The 19,705-nt window shown below is 34.8% G+C and overlaps 1 protein-coding gene and 1 long non-coding RNA gene across 8 annotated transcripts in view; one reads left to right on the top strand and one right to left on the bottom strand.

Moving 5' to 3' along the window:
* LOC148112829 (uncharacterized) overlaps positions 1 to 19,705 on the bottom strand; it is a 61,052-nt gene that overhangs the window by 8,877 nt on the left and 32,470 nt on the right. Inside the window, exons 1-3 of one of the 7 annotated variants that reach the window (XR_015728962.1) lie at positions 8,493 to 8,582; positions 6,591 to 6,675; positions 4,496 to 4,687 (exon numbers count right to left, since the gene is read on the bottom strand). This is a non-coding gene — a long non-coding RNA (uncharacterized LOC148112829). Of the gene's footprint in view, positions 1 to 4,495; positions 6,676 to 8,492; positions 8,661 to 8,960; positions 9,480 to 19,705 lie in introns of those variants that run through there. The other 6 variants (XR_015728960.1, XR_015728959.1, XR_015728961.1 and 3 more) reach the window with 6 other exon arrangements.
* On the top strand, positions 8,712 to 19,358 carry RAB21 (RAB21, member RAS oncogene family). The gene is made up of 7 exons (XM_034403004.3): positions 8,712 to 9,236; positions 13,217 to 13,276; positions 13,391 to 13,498; positions 14,014 to 14,077; positions 14,844 to 14,898; positions 16,403 to 16,491; positions 17,588 to 19,358. The coding sequence occupies exons 1-7, from the start codon at positions 9,057 to 9,059 to the stop codon at positions 17,725 to 17,727; spliced, it is 696 nt and encodes a 231-aa protein (XP_034258895.1). The 5' UTR covers positions 8,712 to 9,056; the 3' UTR covers positions 17,728 to 19,358.

Here is a 19,705-nt window from a genome sequence, read left to right as displayed (position 1 = left end):
CAGTGACAAAGAAATTTTGGGCTAAAGTTAAAAAGTGAATAGAGGAAATAATTCAGAATTCAATAAAGGGAGAACCTGAGCAATTTCTACTAGGGATTTCCATAGAAAACTATACCAAGGCAATACATTATTTAATATTACATGTACTGACAGCAGCCTGCATAGTCTATGCGCAAAATTGGAAGAAGGAAAACCTACCATCAGAAGAAAATTTAATTAGAAAAATTTTAGAATGCGCAGAGATGACAAATTAACAAAAGAACTCAAGGAGAAAGAGGATACAGAATATTACAAAGTGTGGTGTAGATGGTATGAATGGTTGGAAAATAGGAAAAATGAGAAAGAGGAATAAAGGAGAGAGAGGAAAAAAATGTTGAAGATCAAGGTGCCTTCTGCTGCATAGCTCCCAGCCACCGGTAAGATCCCACAGAGTTGGTCTCCTCCGGGTCCCGTCAGCTAAACAATGTCGGCTGGCAGGCCCGCAGGGGAGGGCCTTCTCTGTGGCTGCCCCAGCTCTCTGGAACCATTGAATTAAATTAAATTAAATGTAGACAAAATAAAGAAAGATAGAAAATAATTGTTGAATAAGACAAAAGTTAAAATATGTGTAAACAGATATAAATAGCAAGAAAGGATCACCTTGAAATAGCTGAAGAAATAAGTGATATGTATATACAGGTTGTGTGTTTATGTTTTGTTTTAATGTGTTCAAAATAAAACTTTTTTTTTAACAAAAACAATCATTACAGAAAAGCAAATTATCATAAGAGATGGACATTTTAACAAACACAATTTAAAAGTCAATAATTATTTTCTATTTCACTTTGCATCAATTAATGGTCAAATAATGAAGAACATCCTCAACAAATTCAACATTGAAATATATCTTCAATGTCTCCTGGAGTTTGCCCAAATTCATGTTCGTTGCATTAATAACATTAACCATCTCATCCTCTATCATTCCCTTCTCTTTTTGCCTTCAATCTTTTCCAACTTCAGAGTTTTTTCCAATGAGTCCTTTCTTCTTATCTAGTGGCCAAAGTACTTGAGCTTCAGCTTCAGTATCTGTCCTTCCAAAGAACACTTGGTTCATTTCCTTTAGGATTAATTGATTTGATGTCCTTGCAGTCCAGGAGATTCTCGTAAGTCTTATCCAATACCACAATTTGAAAATATCAATTCTTTGGCACTTAGCCTTCTTTATGGTCCAACTTTCACAGCCATACATTGCTACTGGGAACCACAATGGCTGGTTCATGTAACATGTTGAACCCCATGTTGAACTTTTGGAACACTGCTTTTGTTATAATTATCTTCACTTGGATTCCTGTTAACTAATATATTGTCAATGACTTTTACATCCTTTTCTAGTTAAATTGATAGCACTAGCATTTAGCAATAGCACTTAGACTGCCCCATAGTGCTTTACAGTACTCTCTGGGCAGTTTATAGAGCCAGCATATTGCCCGCAACAGTCTGGATCCACATTTTACCAATTTCGGAAGGATGGAAGGATGACAGGGCTGAAGGATCGAACTCCAGGCCGTGGGCAGAGTTTGCCTGCAATATTGCATTCTAACCACTGCGGCACTAGATTAAGAGCTGCTGAAGAACCAGGCTTACTTTTGCTTAAAATTTCACTTGACTAGCAGAAACAGATTTTGTCTTTCCATTTGCAAAGATACTCACTTTCCTCATTTTTGAACTCACGAACATTTATGAACTCACAACTCATACCATGAGGTCAGGGCTGTAAGCTATTCCTTTCCTACAGATCCAGAATACAGTATAAAATTGGCAGAGAAATACACAGAATCAGAGGTGAAAAGCCCTAAAATAGCCTTTTTTTTTAAAAAAAAATCCTTTAACCGTCGTAGCAAAAGGACAATGTAGAAAAAAAATGGTCTAAGGATAAAACCTGAGCCTTTCTGCTGTAGCCTTATCTCTCTAGAAATGACTCATGACCACCATCTTTTCTGATCTTGTACTAAACTGTTATGTGGCTTGTACTATGTAAACCTAGTCTATGTTTGTAGGATTATTAGGAGCAGAGGTGGCACAATGGTTAGTGTGCAGTACTGCAGGCTACTTCTGCTGACTGCCGGCTGACTACAATTTGGCAGTTTGAATCTCACCAGACTCAAGGTTGACTCAACTTTGCATCCGAGGTCGGTAAAATGAGGATCTAGATAGTTGGGGGCATTACGCAGACTCTGTAAACCACTTAGAGAGGACTGTAAAAGCATGGTGAAGCGGTATATAAGTCTAAGTGCTATTGCTATTATTTAGTTACATTTGCAGAATTATAACTAGTAGCATTAAGGAAGGGGGAGAGAAATCCATCTGTTCCATGTATATATAGTCTTGGAAATAAGGATCCTAGCTTAGTATCTCCTTGATATTCTAATGAAGAGTACCGGTACTACTTTAATACAACTTCTATTCAAACATGCAATCTATTTTGTCTTTAGCCACTCTTTGAAATGGATTCTGAAAATATAGCTCTTACGTTTTTAACCCTTTAAAAAAATACTACTCATATGATTATTGATTCTTCCCTTTTCCTAAAGCATTTGTGAATGCACTATCCTGTTAAATCTAACGACTACATTTCAATGTTGGTGAAATAGAGTTGTGTGTTAAACTCATTCTGTTAGATCCATTGATGTAATGCCTGTATTAATTTCTTCTGGTCCAGGAGTAAACATACTGTGTCTTAAAAAGGAAGCCAGTACTACTGTTTCTATATGTCAAAATTGAGATCTTTCACCAAGCAAATGTGGCTGATATTCCTTCATATGTATCATCATTGAATAAACAAATTAATGGTATCTGAATATGGAGGAGTGGAAATGCTAATATATACCTAGTATAAACATAGTTACGGAGCCTTTAATTCTGCCTCAAAATTTAAAAAGTTAATGATTTTCATAAAGGTGTTATCATTGAATAACAGAAATCGTGTTTTAAGTTAACGAAAATATTTCAGTATTTCCAAGTGAAAGAGATTGAATCCTATTTCTCATAAAAAGAGCAAATAAAAAAATAAGCTGTTACACTAAGACTTTTTTTTAACTGATGAAATATGCAAATAATACATATAATACACAATACATATAAGTTTGCATAATATAATATGCAAACTTATACATCCCAGTTTTATAATTAATGTAACAAATGTAAGCAAAAATAGTATAATGTTACTATTGTCTACTTTTTGCTAAACAGTAACAAATATTCCTCATTCAAAAACTATTCCATGGTTTTGTAAGTTTAATATGCATTATTTTAAGCAACAAATGACAAGGAACTGCTGCCCTTGGAATAGGTGTAATCTGAGACTGCTGGAGAGCCTCAATTCTGGTAGGATTGCCTTAAACTGTGCTCAGGAGCAGGTTTGGGCTGTTGGCAGAGCTATTGCTATGAGTATAAAGGCTGTCAAAGGTATACCAAGATCCAAGGAGTGAGTTGATACACAGTGTTGCTGCCAGACTCTGCTCTGGCTAGACAAGCTGGCAGGACTCCTGTTAGAACATTGTCTGATAGTTTTATTTATTGCAGGCCACACTATTGTCTTATTTATGCTTGGTTAAAATACCCTAAAAATCTTGTACATGTATTTTGCACAATGAAGTTTGAGCATTCCTATATCACATATTTCTCATAATGTGTGTCAATGTTGTGATGAATCCAATTTAGGATCTAAACCTGAGTTTTTTCTGTGAGATTAATTGCACTGAAACAAACCAAAAAAATTACATGTGACCATAGAGTTCAAAGATTTTTCTCTGCAGTAGTCTATCTGTTGTAGTGAGGAAGTAGAAACTAGCAGGTAAGAGTTTGTATTATAAAATAAAATAGAATTTAAGGGATTTCACAATGTTAGTATATAGTTAAATGAACCGATGTCCATATTCATGCTTGGTCAAAATACACACTAAGTCTTGTACACATATTTTTCAATGAACCATACTTTATATACTTACTATGCATGCATTTCCGGCTTCATTCCTAGCCATTCACACCCTCCAAGATTTTCCACAGTGGTTGTGAGTGAAGGGAATACAGATTGGCAACAAACACTATAGAAATTTGGTAGTTAGTGAAAGCATGGTGAAAATTTGAATTAGATTAGCTCCACCCCTTTGATATTCTGAAAGTCCCTGGTTATGTAATCAGGTTTGGAGCTGCCAGGAAAACAGAGATAAGCTCAAATTGTCCCTGTTAGGTACCTATTCTTATCCACCATTTGTTTAGGAGTGGTATATTCATTTTTATAAATTCTATTTTAATCTGGATTTTATATTTTTATATCGCTTATTTTTATATCTGTTATTTGATTGTTTATAATCTGCCCAGAGTCAGTTTGTGAAAAGGGTGACTATATAAATTAGATCAATAAATACATAAACAAGCATCGCCTGCCAAAAGAATAGAGGTTCATAATGCATATCTTTGTATTGCACTTCAATTAAATATAAAATTCTATCTATTATACATGTGTAAAATGATTTATTTCAAATGCTTCTGTACTGGTTTGTACAATTCTGAGCGGCTTATTTGTAAACAACTTTTTCTGGCTTTGCCATTTTTAATTACAGTGATAAAATGCTAATTCATAGCATAGTTTCTTGTTCCCCTGCAGCCCATTTTCACAGCTTAAACCATGTTATGAGAAATCTTCAACCTGCAGATGGAAGAATTGAACTGTACTTCCCGCTAATCCAAAACAAACATTGCCAAAGGTAAGAAACAGTGCAAGTTATAGTTCAGCAACAAGTAGGGTCATAGATTCTCTCAGCTGTGATCTAAAAATAAATTTTATTAGAACAAGCAATGCAGAAGGGAGAAGAGTTTTTAGAATATATTTGAACAAAAGAAATTATAAACGATAGTGGCACAGAACATTAAAACATGGGTATAATGCTAAATACAGGTCATTGCATCATTGCCTCAATCTCTGGTGCTGACCTTTTTGTATGTGTGTGATTATTTTGGCTAAGTTTTTTTTTCCTGTCCTGGCTGAAACAGTAACTATACTCCAGTGTACAGTGTCATTAAACAAGTAGACAAAAACAACAACAAATGCTTAATGCTGTCCTGCTATATATTTTAGAAAGTTACCTGATGTAATTTTCAATCATGAGTAAAACTGGATTATATAGGCAAATAGTGGTATAATATTTTTATAAGACTTTCTCATGTATATTTTAAGTTCTACGGTTTGCTTAGATCAGTGATGGCTCATCTTTTCCGGACCGAGTACCCAAAGCATGTGCCCAAACCCCCAAAATGCAATGCACCCGCAACCCTGCACATGCGCACATCCCCCCCGCATGCGCCCTGCCCCCCCCATAGCAGAGACCAGAAGAGCAGCTGGCCAGTGGGAGACACACACATATGCGCGGTGGAGCTGAACTGGGGTACGCGTGCCATAGGTTTGCCATTTCATCCACTGCTCATTCCATCCCATATGAGTGTGAATATACTATATGAGCATTAAAAATGCATCACAATAAACATAGATTACAATTATTGATTTTCTAGGTGCATTTGATTGCAATCTGAATTTTCATTAATATTGCATGAGCGGTCATTTTAAATATGAAAAGATGTTTTGTTCAATATTGATTTACTAATGGGAACAGCACCACCTATTGGTTTCTTTATGCTCCAATTGGCAGTATGGAAAATCCAAAATGTGAAATCTCATTATAGCCAAATAAGACACATTAGTATTTGAAAATCCATTCGTTTTGCAGTATAAATCCTCTTTGTCCTGAATTTAGGACATCAGCTCGAAGGTATATATGGCAATGATTGAATATTTTTAGTCAAAAATATACCCCCAAACTCCTGATCTTGAAGTAAGCAGCATTGTTTTGAACATTATGCTTGCACCAACCCTCCGTTATAAAAAAAAACAACTGATTTCATAGCTAAAAGATGTAACAATAAGAAATTCTAACATACTATATTTCTGGTGCAACATGGGAAACCGTTTTTGCCTAAGCTTAGGCAGCTCTAAATCTCCTTTTAGGGAAACAGATATTTTTTTCACAGAAATAGTTTTACCTTGTCAAAGGTAAGTCTCCCTCAAGTCAAGCTCCTCTCCTGATAACTACAAATCCAAATCCAATCCATACTATTATCTAGCTATTAATATATTATGTTGATAGCTGGAGAGCTTTGCTGACACTCATAATCTAGCCTACAGCTTTGGGAATGCAAATTAAATCTTTCATCCAAGTACTAACCAGTCTGACTCGATTTTCAAGATCATTCAAGGCTGGGCAGCTACTACCCTTTGATGATGCCTTGATTTACCATGATCTGAAGATTAACATGGACAGCTATTATCATGAGTTCATGAGTCATGAGTTCTTGTCATAAGTATTCTTTCTATAAAAGTTCCTGTAGCAATTCATCTGAAATTAGAACTTTTCCCCTTGAAAACACTTATTTCTTTTCCTTCAAAGCACATTGGAGAGAACTAAACAATTAACTACCCTACATTTTCTAATGTATTCTTTAATAAGACTTAGTTTTAAATTGTTCCCAGATTTCAAACTATGCTGTGACCAACTCACTTTTGATAACTGTTCTTTGGTTGCTTTTGATCTCTTATTTGGAGTTCCTAGTTTTCCAATGCCATTGTAAGAGCTGTATTTCCATCTGGGAAAAAAAATTAAAGACATGTACAATTTAAACTTACAGAAATTATCACATTGAAGCCATGTTTAGCATTGCATCATGTAAAAAGTCATTATGATTTATTTAACCAACACAATTAAAACAAGTCACTAAGTTTGCATGAAATCACAGTAGAATGGAACACCATATCTACCACATTCAGCTTATTTCACTATGTGCAGCATCAGAAATATATAAAAATGCTTTCCAAAGTTACATGGGCATAATTGAAGGCAAAGGTAAAGATATAAATCAACTTGACTTATAGTACCTTCATGTTATATCTAATTACATTATTTAAAAGTCACTCTTAAAAATAGAGCCTTTGCCATCCTAGCTGGATCGTGAATTTCATTTTAAAGGTACAGATGCAAATAGATAAATGTACATATTTTTAAAATGTGTGCACGTTAATTTAAGTAGTAGCATGAAATGTATTAGAAGCATCAAGGCTGACAGTGTTTGATGTATACAAATCTTGCAACCATCCTTGAATTAAAACATTCTAAATAAAATGAAAACTTTAAAAATAGCTTTCTTCATATAAGAACTTCTCAGGAATCTGTAGGGACATATCAGATGTAGGTAGCTAAAATTATCCTAGGAAATTGTGAAAAATTGATAATTTTAAACAAACTTTTTAATATTTCAGGTTACCTGGAAAACTTCAGAGAAAAAGTGATCTAGAAATGTTTAAAACGAGTTGGGGAAAAAATCTAATTTTGAATAATTACATTGCTCAGTCCCTAAATGCACTTATATAGAGACAAAGATATTGCTAAAGTAGTTTGCTGAATAAGCCACAAGAATTTGTATATTATTCTAAGCAGACACCACATGTATATGCAAGTTCAGGTTTTACATGCAACAGAGTGGCAGCTGGACTTCATAGGATAACAGCATTAGGTTGATAATGACAGCTAGTAGCCTAGAAAATGTTTTTCCTCATACTTTTTGGTTGATAAATTTGTTTCATATTTTTGTTGCTTGCATCAGGTTGGTAGAAGCAGTACGTTAGGAACATATATAATGTTAGACATGATCCTATGATTTTCACATTATCTAGAATTACTGTTTGAAAATCTTTAAACAGGAAATATGTGGCCACCTTTCTTGCCACCAGAGGAACAGCCCCTTGCACAACAAATTACATGGCAGTGTGGTGTATGAATTCCTGTAACGCTAAATGAACTATCAATGGAAGATAATCCGCATTTTATCAGCAACCGTTTGTAAATGGCTACTTATAAATCTGCACTAATTTCTTCCATTTTACTTCCTTGGGCTTCACTCTTTACTCCCCGTTTGCTGTTCGCGAGTCTAAGCCACGCAGTCCTTTAGGATTACTACATCCTCCTCCATATGGTTTAACTACATTTACGTTTATTAGCTTTGAAGGGACCCAAAAGTTCTCCATGGAGAACCGAAGAGATACAGGACGTATTTTGACTAAACTTTCTCACGCTTGCAATTTCTCTGCAGGCTTTCCCAAGACCAGAAGCAAATCTCAGGGAAACAAAGTCCCCCCCCCCAAGTATGAATACACAAAGATCACGGTTGGGGGAAAGCATTAGCCTTCCCTCCACCACCACCACCATCCCTATTTTCGTGGGCAGCCCTGAGCAGGAAACATTGCTTCAGAAGCAGTGACGCTGCAAGGCCGACTCAATAACAGTCCATCTTCTCCTCTACTGTAGCAAACTCAGCCACTGGTACCAAAGGCTACCCCGTAGAAAAAGATGAGAATGACACAAGCCCCGCGGCTCTACCGCGTCCACTTATAAGAGATCTCACGTTACCCGCGTCATCCCCGCCCAGCCTCGTTTAAGGCAGGGGTCTCCAACCTTGGCAACTTTAAACCTGGCGAACTTCAACTCCCAGAATTCCCCAGCCAGCTTTGCGAAGTTGCCAAGGTTGGAGACCCCTAGTTTAAAGGATCCCTGTTCCTCCTCTCCCGCTGGGTTTTTGGGGCGGAGCTTCGGAAGGCCGAAACGTCAGTTGCCAACGGCGTGTCGCGTGACCGTCCGTCGAATGACGTAGGAGGAAGAAGACGACGCCATTAGAAAGGAGGCTGAGCGAGACGCCCCGGTGCGGGAGGAGGGTGGCTCGGGGTTCCTCTCTCTCTCTCTTTCTCTTTCTCTCTCCCTCCCCGCCCCCCCCCCGCCGCTTTCGTCTCTCCTTCTGTGGTTTGCTTCCCCCTCGCAGTCTTCTTCCGCGCGGCCTCCTCTCTTTTCCTCTCCCCCCCCTCCCCACCGCTCCTCTCTTACGGTTCTTCTTGGACTCTGCTGAGCGCCCCCGAATCAGAGCGGAGTTCGGCGGTTTGCCGATGTGAGGCCGCGGGAGCGGCGGCCACTTCGCTGCGGATGGCGACGGCAGCGGCCAGTTCGGGCGCGGGAGGCGGCGGCGCTGCTGCCGCTGCTGCCGGCGGGCGAAGTTTCTCCTTCAAGGTGGTCCTGCTCGGGGAAGGCTGCGTGGGAAAGACTTCCCTAGTACTCCGTTACTGTGAGAACAAGTTCAATGACAAGCATATCACCACTCTGCAGGTAGGCCCGGGAGGCTGCAGGAGGCCGCTTCGGCAGCTTCGATGAAATTCGGCTTCCTTCTTTAAGATGGGCTTGTTTCTCCTACCGCACTCGGTCCTTTTGAGGAGGGGTCGACAGTGGGTCCCCGAGCTGCTTTTCTTCCCCATCTAATCCGAACAGCGAGAATGTGTGAAGCGCTTCGAAGTTTCCAGCCCGGACCACGCACTCTTTAGAAAAGGAGCCATTAATGTTTATCAAATCCGCCTTTATTGGAGATAAATAAAAATGATTGTGTCAGACAACATGGAAACACAAAACAGGTAGTAGGGAAAGCTGAAAAAAAAATAGGTAACATCGGTTCTAGTTTAGAAAGGCTACAGTAAACTGACTACTATTTCTCTGGAATTTGAACACATTGGGTATTTTAATGTGTGCATGAACCAAAGCCCTTCTGTTTTTCACTCCTAGTATTAAGTTTCATAAGTATGTCCCTATGAATCGTTTTATTATGGTAGAAGCCCAAACTTTATAAGGACAGTATCATTTAAGAGTTTTGCAAACTGATATTTCTGAAACTATGTAATTCTGGAATTAAGATAGAAATGATAGGTATTGAGAATAGAAGTAAATTGAAGTGACACTGTAGCCTTCTTGTTGTATAGAAATACAGTATTCAGTGTTAGAGATCAGCAGGAATTAATAAAATGTTATGGTAATTGTAGAATTTATTTTATTTCAAAATTGCAGAAATCTCTTAAAACAGCTTGGTTTTTTATTATTTTTTTCTTTCAAGAATTTCACATCATCAGAAGTTCTGGATAAAAATTATATCCTGTAATTATACTTGTCTGACCTTAACAAGACTATATATATATATTTTTAAAAAACATGTTTATTCATTTAATTTCCACTGACTAGTTTACAAACTAGTTAATAAAAATGTTGATTTATATATAGAAAAATCTTGAATGGTTCTGTAATTTGAAACTCTTTTTGCTACGGTTCATTTGCTTTGCCCATGCTTTTTAGAGAATAGTAATGAATATGTTGTCAGATCCAGTGTTTAGTCACATGCAGAGCTGAAATAGACTCCGAATAATTCAGATTACAGAAGGATATATTTGTAATGATGTCTCTCCAAGGATACAAATAAGACCGGTTAAAGGAAGCTGAGTTTCCATACACTTCTACAACTAAACTTTATTAAATTTAACTTTCATTTTCAGCTGTTAGAGTCCATGTGATTCTTCAAAGTAATAGATTTCTTCCATACCAAAATTCTGTGTTCCATCTAAATGTCTGTTTAAGATGGCATTAAGGATAATTATATTGAGTTTATGAATTACAAATACAGTACAACAGTGCTGATCCTTTTGCTTTCTAAAACAAACATGCAAGAGAGAATATATTTCATCCTTGCAAGCAATTATTGCAATTATTTCTGTCTACAGTACAGAAAAACACTATTCCCATTTATACTGTTCATTAATAAATCACAGGTTTATTTTGTTTCTTGTATATCAGTACTTTTAAAATATAGAGTTTAAACAAATCTGCCAGATTTGTTAGGTAGATTCTTGGGATTTCCCTTTTATCACTATTAGTTGAGTGAATAGAAACTTTGTGCACTTGAATGTTAAGATCATTCTCTCTTGCAAATGACCACTAGAATGGGAAGCTAGCAGTCTGTAGCTAAGAATTAGTTACTGGAAGGCAATCCATGCTGGATATGATACTAGTTAAGGACTTCTTTTAAAATTGAGAAGTGTCAGTTCAAAATTGCTAATTGTAACTTCCTCTAAAGATTAAATTTGTTGTTCTTTAACATCCTGCTCTTTCTCAAAGAAGCCCCAGGAGACTTACATAATTCTTTGTTTCCATTCCATACTAGTTTTATTGCAACACTCCTACAAGACAAGTTATGTCTTAAAGCAGTCAGTTTTATTTTGTTTTTTTAAAAAAACTACTGTAGTATAATCTAAAATGCAATATTCTACAGTTCTGTAAATCTATAAACAGATTGTTTTAAACAGTGATTAATTAACCTGCTATGAAATTGGTTGTGAAGGTTGTACTCAACTTATAACAGTTCATTTAGCAACTGTTCAAAGTTATAACAGCACTTTAAAAAGTGACTTGTGACTGTTTTTCACACTTACAACTATTGCAGCATCCCCATGATCACATGATTAAAATTCAAATATTTGACAACTGGTTCATGTTTATGACAGTTGTTATCAACTTTTGTGACTTTCTGACAAGCAAAGTCAATGGGGAAGCCAGATTCACTTAACAGCACTGTTACTAATTTAACAATTGTAATGATTCACTTAGTAACTGTGGCAAGAAAAGTTATAAAATGGGGCAAAATTCATTTAACTGTCTCACTTGGCAATATAAATTTGGGACTCATTTGTGATCATAAGCCAAGGACTACTGGCAATATGCTTAGTGTAAATTGAGAATAAATAAATGAAAGGACCAGTTTGATAAGATTCAGTGTACTGGTGATTGAAACAAAGTTCATTTCTTAGATTTAACATGTGATTTTACATTCTTTTGAAGTGCCATCTAGAATATATTATAACAGATTTCTCAGAGTTGCTTTATTATAAACTGAAAAAAGATAAGTCCATCTTTATTTATTTAAATGCCTCAGACCAATGCTGGGTTGCAAGCATTTGTCTTCTGGTGTTAAAGCAAGAAGAGAGAACAAGAGGTTGATGGCTCTCATAATTAAATGTCATTAAGTTACAGTGACTGTTATCTGTCATTCATTTTATTATTGGTGTTGGGAAAGGCAGGGGGTTCTCTTTGTTGAGGAAATATCTTCATCATGCCTTTTTTCTAAAATAATATGAACCATAGTATCTTAACACTTTTTCCCAAATCAGATTGATAGGCTATTGTCTAATTAAATTGGATTTAACCAGGCAGCCAGTTTTTATATCTTACAAAATCTGATTCAGATCAGAATGTTAAACTAATGAAACATTTTCCAGTTTTGAAATATTTTCAGTTTATTCAAAGTTTGCTTTATTACTGTATAAACATGTATTTTATATACGTTAAAGGTGACTCGAGGCAGTATATAGAATCAGTTAAAACACAATGTAACAATAAAAGAACCAAAAATAGTATGATGGAGTTTACAGTGGGAATAAAAATATAAAGAAGCACCTGCCCATTTGGGTAGTGCAGAATTTCAGATATGATCTCCCAAATGTTGTTTAGAATAGAAGTGGTGTTCTCTGCAACACCTTAAAGCAACTGCATCTTTTTGTGAAGACAGGGAGCTTGATTTCTAATATTGTGCAATATTAGAAAAGGATGAGATGCTTTAAGGTGCGGCAGGTAGTGTTTTACTTGCATTGCTTCATACTTCAAGGCATCTTTTGGAGTTTGAGTCCAATATGCAGCACATTCCTATTCTTCACTGAAAGAAAGGTTTTATTCACGAGCTTTTATTTCTTCTCCATTATCCAAAAGAAGAAGTACAAAATAGAGTTTGCAACACCATTATATGCATCACAGACAATAGCTCTCTCAATGTGTTGAAATTTCTTGAAGTATTTCAAGAACTGAACTAATCCATAATTTTGCCAAAACAGAAAATTTAATTGCCTAGTTAATATTTTTCGCCTCAGACCTTCATTTCAGCAATAGACTTTCTTATAAACAACATTGTGCAAAGTGAATAAAAGAATAAAAAGTCATTAGTCAAAACTATATTATTGAAATAAAGGAATTGATGAAATCTTATTAAATAAGAGGAAAATATAGGTAACTCTTGTTTAACGTCATTCAAATCCATTTTTTTATTCTTGCAAAACATTGTTTCTTCTACTACATCCATATATTAGTCATATGTTTATGTAAGTTAGTAAAATGACCTCAGGAGCTTGTTTTGTTTTTATTTTTACAAAACTCATTGAAATATATTATTAGCATGAATCAGTAAAATCTGGGCATTAATTTTATGGGTGTTTTTCCACTTGCAGGCATCTTTTCTAACCAAGAAGCTAAACATTGGAGGAAAAAGAGTAAACCTTGCAATATGGGTAAGTGGTGTAATCATGTTGTCATGGTATTGCATTTAAATATCAAACTTTACTTAGGAAAATAATTTACTATTTGAGTAGATTAAATGAGATCAGTATTTTTGTATCATGCAGGATACAGCTGGACAAGAAAGATTTCATGCACTAGGTCCTATTTACTACAGAGACTCTAATGGAGCTATTTTAGTTTATGATATAACAGATGAAGATTCTTTTCAAAAGGTAACTATACCATTTCCCTATATCAAATAAGCAGCCACAGCAAGTACATTTTTTTCCAAATTAAAATTCATTCTTATATTTTAGAAATAACCTGGTAGATAAACTTATCTCATTATACTGTGGACTTGGGTTGAATAAAAAGTGGTATCTAAATGGGCTTATGCCCTGGAGGAATAGCATTAACTAGGGAAATAGTGCTGCTAGATTTCACTGCATGATTCTGAATGTATGCTGAAAATTGCATTGGAGAAAAGGTGCAAAGGAAGTCCCATTTTATAAATAGAGTAGGCCTATGTGTCGATAATATCTAACAGCATTTTTAATGTACAAACCAGAAGTAAGTTCCGTTAAATTAAATTCACTAGGATTTACTTCCAAGAAAACAGTTATAGGATTGCAATTCCTATGAAGACAATGAAAAGAGACTGGGATTTCTGATTAAAAAAAATTTAAATAACTTTTTAAAAAACTTAAAAATTATAATATTGAAATACATTTTCTTGTTACTTTCATAGGTAAAAAACTGGGTAAAGGAATTAAGAAAAATGTTGGGGAATGAAATTTGCCTATGCATAGTTGGTAAGATTTGGGTTTTTACATCTTTTTTCACTTTTAGTGGAAAGTTGCATTTAAATGATTGCATAAAACCTTTAAGTGCTTTTTAAAAACCCTTTTAATTTTGGTACTGATTGGCTTCAGTAAGAAAAATAATATCTGAGGAGTGTAAAAGTAAACAGAAGGAAAAAATGGAAAGCAGAATGGCAGTAGCAAGAATATGAGAAAGTTTTTTGAGAAATTTCTGAATGTGTTTAAATCCCTATTAGAATTCCGAGTCCATTTAGTTCTACACTAAATATTCTTTGTGAACAAGTTAGTATAAAATTGTTTTAGAAATAAGATTGAAAGGTTTCCTCCGAACTATACAAATTACTTGCCATTTTGGGAAGTTCTTTGGTATCTCAAATTAAGATTAGCTGCAATTTATCTGTTTGAAATAACCACAGCTTCCTGTATACAAGTGAACACGTCTTTTAGAGATTAGCCGAAGATTTCAGGATGGAGCAGGATTCTATTATGCTATTTAAAACTTTCATGGTGAAGAATTACAAAAATGTTTCAGCATATTCTTTTCTATTCTTGCTGCTTAATTCATAGTCTTGATAATGTGAAGTTGAATTTGACAATTAATTCTGGATACCTGAATGAATATAAATGTAGAAGAGTAAATGCCACTCATGCTAGAAACAATGAAGACAGAAGTCAGTTAGAAACATATTGTTGATGTTGAGCAGATTGTATTTTTCTGATTGATTTTGGATATTAATGGAATCTGAATTCTTGACAGGTAACAAGATAGATTTGGAGAAGGAAAGACATGTGTCTATTCAAGAAGCAGAATCGTAAGTTTTTGACTCTTAATTTCAATACTACCTTGAAGATGCCATCACTGTATTCTATAAAATAAAAATAAATAAATAAATAAATAAATCACATATAGAGCATGCAGTAATCCTCATTTAGCAGCTGATTAGACAGCAACCAATCGCAATTACAACAGAGATGAAATAGTAACTTTGTGACCAGGGCCTTTGCAGAATCTCTCTTTCACATGTTCATCATCATCAATCAGTAACCTGTTGTCCTGTTCCTGACTTGATATTCCGACCCCCACCCCCCCCAAAGGCTGGAGAGATTGCCTAAATATGATATTGTCCTGAGTTGCTTTTCTCTGCTGCATAGCCTATTCCTAAAAAGGGTTAACTAAGTTAAACTAAGTTAAGAAACTTAGCTTTGTGGTCTTAATTAGTTGATTAGAATGTTGGGTGAGCTTGCAGTTACTGCCTAAAATTGACAAGACTCTAATTGGTTTTACACTAAAGGATTTAGTTTGCTTCCTAAATATCTTTTTAGGTAAACAATTAGCAGTAGCACATTTCTTTCACTGTGTATTTCCCATTGAGTGCCTGCTGAGTGTCTTATAGTCCCTTCCTCTCCAAAGAATGTAGATACAAGAATCAATTGTGCTAATTACTCCAGCCCTGGGGTGACTATTCAAAAGGATATGGGGTGGGAAAAAAGGCTATAAGAAATATCCTTTTGTTCAAGTTCTTCACAAGTTGAATTCTGGAAAGCTTCCCCAATATTTGGCCTCATCTGGCTGTTTGTGGTTATATCCTTCAGACAATCTCACTTACTTTGGCCATGTCATGTAGGGGAATTCACTTATGTTAGGAAGAGTTAGCAGTACAAAGGAAATCAGTCCTCCAAAAACACGGTGGCTGGACACCATTAAAGCTGACACAAGTCAGAGCACAGAACAATTCAAAGAAGTAGTGCAAGATTGGCAGCTGTAGAGAGACCTGGCTCATAGAATCGCCAAGATTCGGACATGACTGAATGGATAACCATCATCATCATCAACAACATCATTCTCCTCCTCTTCTTTCTGACATTTTAAAGCAAAGGAGAAGAAAGTGAAGTAAACTTGTAAGGCCAATCATGATCATGTGATTTTTCATTTAGTGACTGCTTTGCTTAACAATGAATTGCCAGTTCAAATTATAGTTGCTAAATGAGGACCACCTGTATACACACTTAAATTATGAAGTATTAAAACATTCTATGCAATTAGTGTACTTAAAATCTACTGCCTCAAATCTGCTGTTACTTAATGTTATTTTCCTAGCTAATTTAGTCTGTATCCAGATCCAAATATTTTATTACTATCAATGACCAGATATAACTACAATTCAGCAACAATTTACAGGGAGGAAAAGACAATGGGGTATTTTTACTGTGCATTAGATGTATTAAAATTTACACGGTCTGTATAATTTGCTTACAACATAGAAAATGCATGCAATTGTAATTTTCAGTCACAAGATACGGCGTTTTTTCTTGCAGATATGCAGAATCAGTGGGAGCAAAACACTATCATACATCTGCCAAACAGAACAAAGGAATAGAAGAACTCTTTCTTGATTTGTGTAAACGTAGGTTTGTCTAATGTATGGGTTAAAGTTTCTGTTATGAAAGCAAATGTGTCCTGAATGATGAGCTATTGTTTTATATCCAGTTTTATTTGCACTAGATTTAAGCTATGTAAGACAATTTTCATATGAATTTCTAATCTTTTTAATTAACATTCTTAACATAAACAATTAACAAAATCTTTAAACTTAAGGAAAAATAGAAACCAAAACCCAAAGAGAAAAGAAACAACTCCATACAAACTAAGAATGAAAAGAAAAAAAAATACCTTATATTTTATACTTAACAAGTGTCACTCATTACTAATACATACACTATTGTAAATAAACTACATAAACTACAAAAACATAAAATACCATAAACTTTCTGCCATAGTAACGCATATGGCTGCATCCTTTGGTTAATAGAAAATATTGCTTTTTTTCAAAGGCAATCATACATTCCTTACAACTATTCCTTAACATTTGGATTAATACCACATTTCCAGTTTTTCAGTAAGATACTTTTAGCCACTTCCCTGGGATGAGATACTGACAATGCTGACAATCATAATACAGTTTATGGACCACAAACTGTTTTATGGTGTTGCAGCTGTTCCTTCTTATTTTGCAGTAACCACATAGGAAGATGCGCCAGGGAAATTGAAGACTACTGCTTATTACTAATACTGTGCATGCCCATTTATTAGCCGCAGAGTTCAGGAATCTCTTGGATACAGAAATATGATGGTATCCATTAGCTAATGGCCTGCTGTAGAATAATCTGGGATAGTAATCACTGAAATAGAATGGTTATTATCTGAAAAGTGATAAGCTCTCTGTAACAGTGACATATTCAAATTGACGTTAGATAATTATCTTTGCTATTGTATTTAATTCTTTGAAGACAATTTTTCTCTAATTTTAGTTCAGTAATTCACATGGGGTTTCAGATAATATTGGATATTTAAAATTAGGTTCTGTTTATAAATTAACTTATAAGTAATATGTGTTTAAAGAATATTTTACAAAATTTGCCTATTTTACATTTGTATAAAATATGATTTGCATTTCTGCTCAATGATTAGAAATTCTCTAATATAATATTTTTGTATTGTAGGAATGATAGAAACTGCGCAAGTTGATGAGAGAGCACGAGGCAATGGTTCTAGTCAGTCAGGAGCTGCAAGGCGGGGAGTACAAATAATTGATGATGAGCCAGCAGCTCAGAGTAGTGGAGGTTGCTGCTCCTCTGGATAATTGTACAAGAGACTGTGCTTCTTGCCCTTTAGTGAAGACTGCCACATTCAGAGTCTCATTCTTTATCAGTGGAGAATTGGAATTAACAGTATTTAAAATCATTTGTAACAATTCAATACCATTAAGTGCTAAACTAGTGGAGTATGTGACCAGAGAATTGGCATTTTCTACAATGATTAACAAAGCAAACCAATGGCCTTTTTACATATTTCTTTAATAATGAATAATATTGCATGTGAGAAGGACTTATGGCTTCATTTATATTTTCAATGAGATCATTATTTAATAACTTATACACCTTATTGGAATTAGACATTTTTTGCAGCTCTTTGTATTTTGTGGTAGATCAAGCTGTATCTCTTCACAATTGCAAATCCATTCCTTTTTAATTAGCAGATATCTGGATACTATTTTTGCAGGGGTACCATTGATATATAACTGCTTGACTACTTTGATATATTCATCTTGTACTCCATGCTGGTAAAATAAATGATAAATTACACATTAAATATTTTATCTGCTTTTATAAGTGCAGATGCAGAAATATGTACACAAGTCTTGTCAGTGATTGTGAGGTGAAAAACGGTGGAAAGATACAAGTTCTATTACTTACTGCTGACTTTCTCTTTGTTAGATTATGATAATTAGTTTTCCTTGCTCTAAACTTTACATACGTTTCTAAATATTTTTCTAGAAGCTATTGATCTATAACACTCAAAAAAAATCTAGTTGAAATGTTGTGAACTGTTAACGTTTATTTTTACTAATACAAGTTTGACATGGCTACAATACTGCTTGTAACACACAGAAATTATATCTGTGAATAAGCCTTTTTTATTTGATCATCTCTAAGAAAGACCTGCTCATAAAGCTTCATTTGTCCTTATATTCTTGCTTCCTTATATATAGTGTAAAAACGGAAATTAAAACAACTTGGCTGTGACACATAAAAATCCATTAAAATGGATATGAATTATTGAACTTTGATCAGCTTTGTTTAAATCCACTTTTTGAGAGCTTCCAGTTATCAAGTATGTCTAAGGTATTTTCTGAAAAAAAAAATAGAAATACAGAAAACATATTTGAAAGAGTTTTTGTTTCAGAAGAACATTACATCAAAAGTAGGATATTGTTGAGTTCCTGAAGGAAATTCCACATGGTTATTTGGTAAATGGGAGTATTTTGGCATGGAACGTACATGATTTTGCTTTTAGAAATTTAATTGTTTGATTCTAACTTCACTTCAGATGGCTTGAATTTTCAGTACTACGATGAATATAATGAATATGCAAGCTCAAACACTGAACACTGGGAATTGGATACACATCCCATAAAGGTCATTTTCTAGATACTGACACAGAGCCTTTAAGTGGCATTTTAGAAAACACTGCATGCATTTATAATACTATTAAAGTTGATGTACAAAAATCAGTGGAAGTCAACAGGAAGAAATGGCCATATGGCCATAAATTGGGTAAATATATATGTTATGCTCTGTACCTTAACCCCTACTGAAACTGTAAATTAAATGATTTATTAAAATACGTATGTTCAAATAGCTTGGTTACTGTGACTTCTACCATGTGCTGCTGTACGCTATCCTATATTCATTAAATATATTTAGTATCTTCTTTTTACAGCTATTTGTCTGAACTGTGTTTGACAGGCAATTATGAGTGTCTGTTCAAAGGCTAAAATGATACGTTTACTTATTTTAGAAATAATGGTTTCATTTTTCATATTCATGACTCTAAAAACAATTCTTGGGTTTTGCCCCTTTTTTCCCTTTCTTGTTAAATATACTCTTGGAATGAACCTTGGTGTATTATTGTAAAATAGGGCATTGGATGATTCAGAGAGCACCCACTTATAAAATTCTTTAGTAAGTGAGCAGGATATTGCTGAAGTTTGAGAGGAGTTCCAGATTAAAATTGGTACCCTTATCCTAGACAAGAACACAATTTATGTAATGGAAATA

The sequence above is a fragment of the Pantherophis guttatus genome, chromosome 7 (assembly GCF_059756535.1).
Source record: "Pantherophis guttatus breed Tessera chromosome 7, ASM5975653v1, whole genome shotgun sequence".
NCBI classification, from domain to species: domain Eukaryota; kingdom Metazoa; phylum Chordata; class Lepidosauria; order Squamata; family Colubridae; genus Pantherophis; species Pantherophis guttatus.
Note: the sequence above shows the minus strand (reverse complement) of the source record. Positions and strands in the feature narration are given on the sequence as shown.

Excerpts from the sequence above, each read along its gene's own strand:
- RAB21 (XM_034403004.3), top strand. The coding sequence starts at position 9,057 with ATGGCGACGGCAGCGGCCAGTTCGGGCGCGGGAGGCGGCGGCGCTGCT. Across the intron at positions 9,237-13,216 it reads AGCATATCACCACTCTGCAG|GCATCTTTTCTAACCAAGAA; the intron begins GTAGGCCCGGGA and ends TTCCACTTGCAG. Across the intron at positions 16,492-17,587 it reads CTTTCTTGATTTGTGTAAAC|GAATGATAGAAACTGCGCAA; the intron begins GTAGGTTTGTCT and ends TTTGTATTGTAG.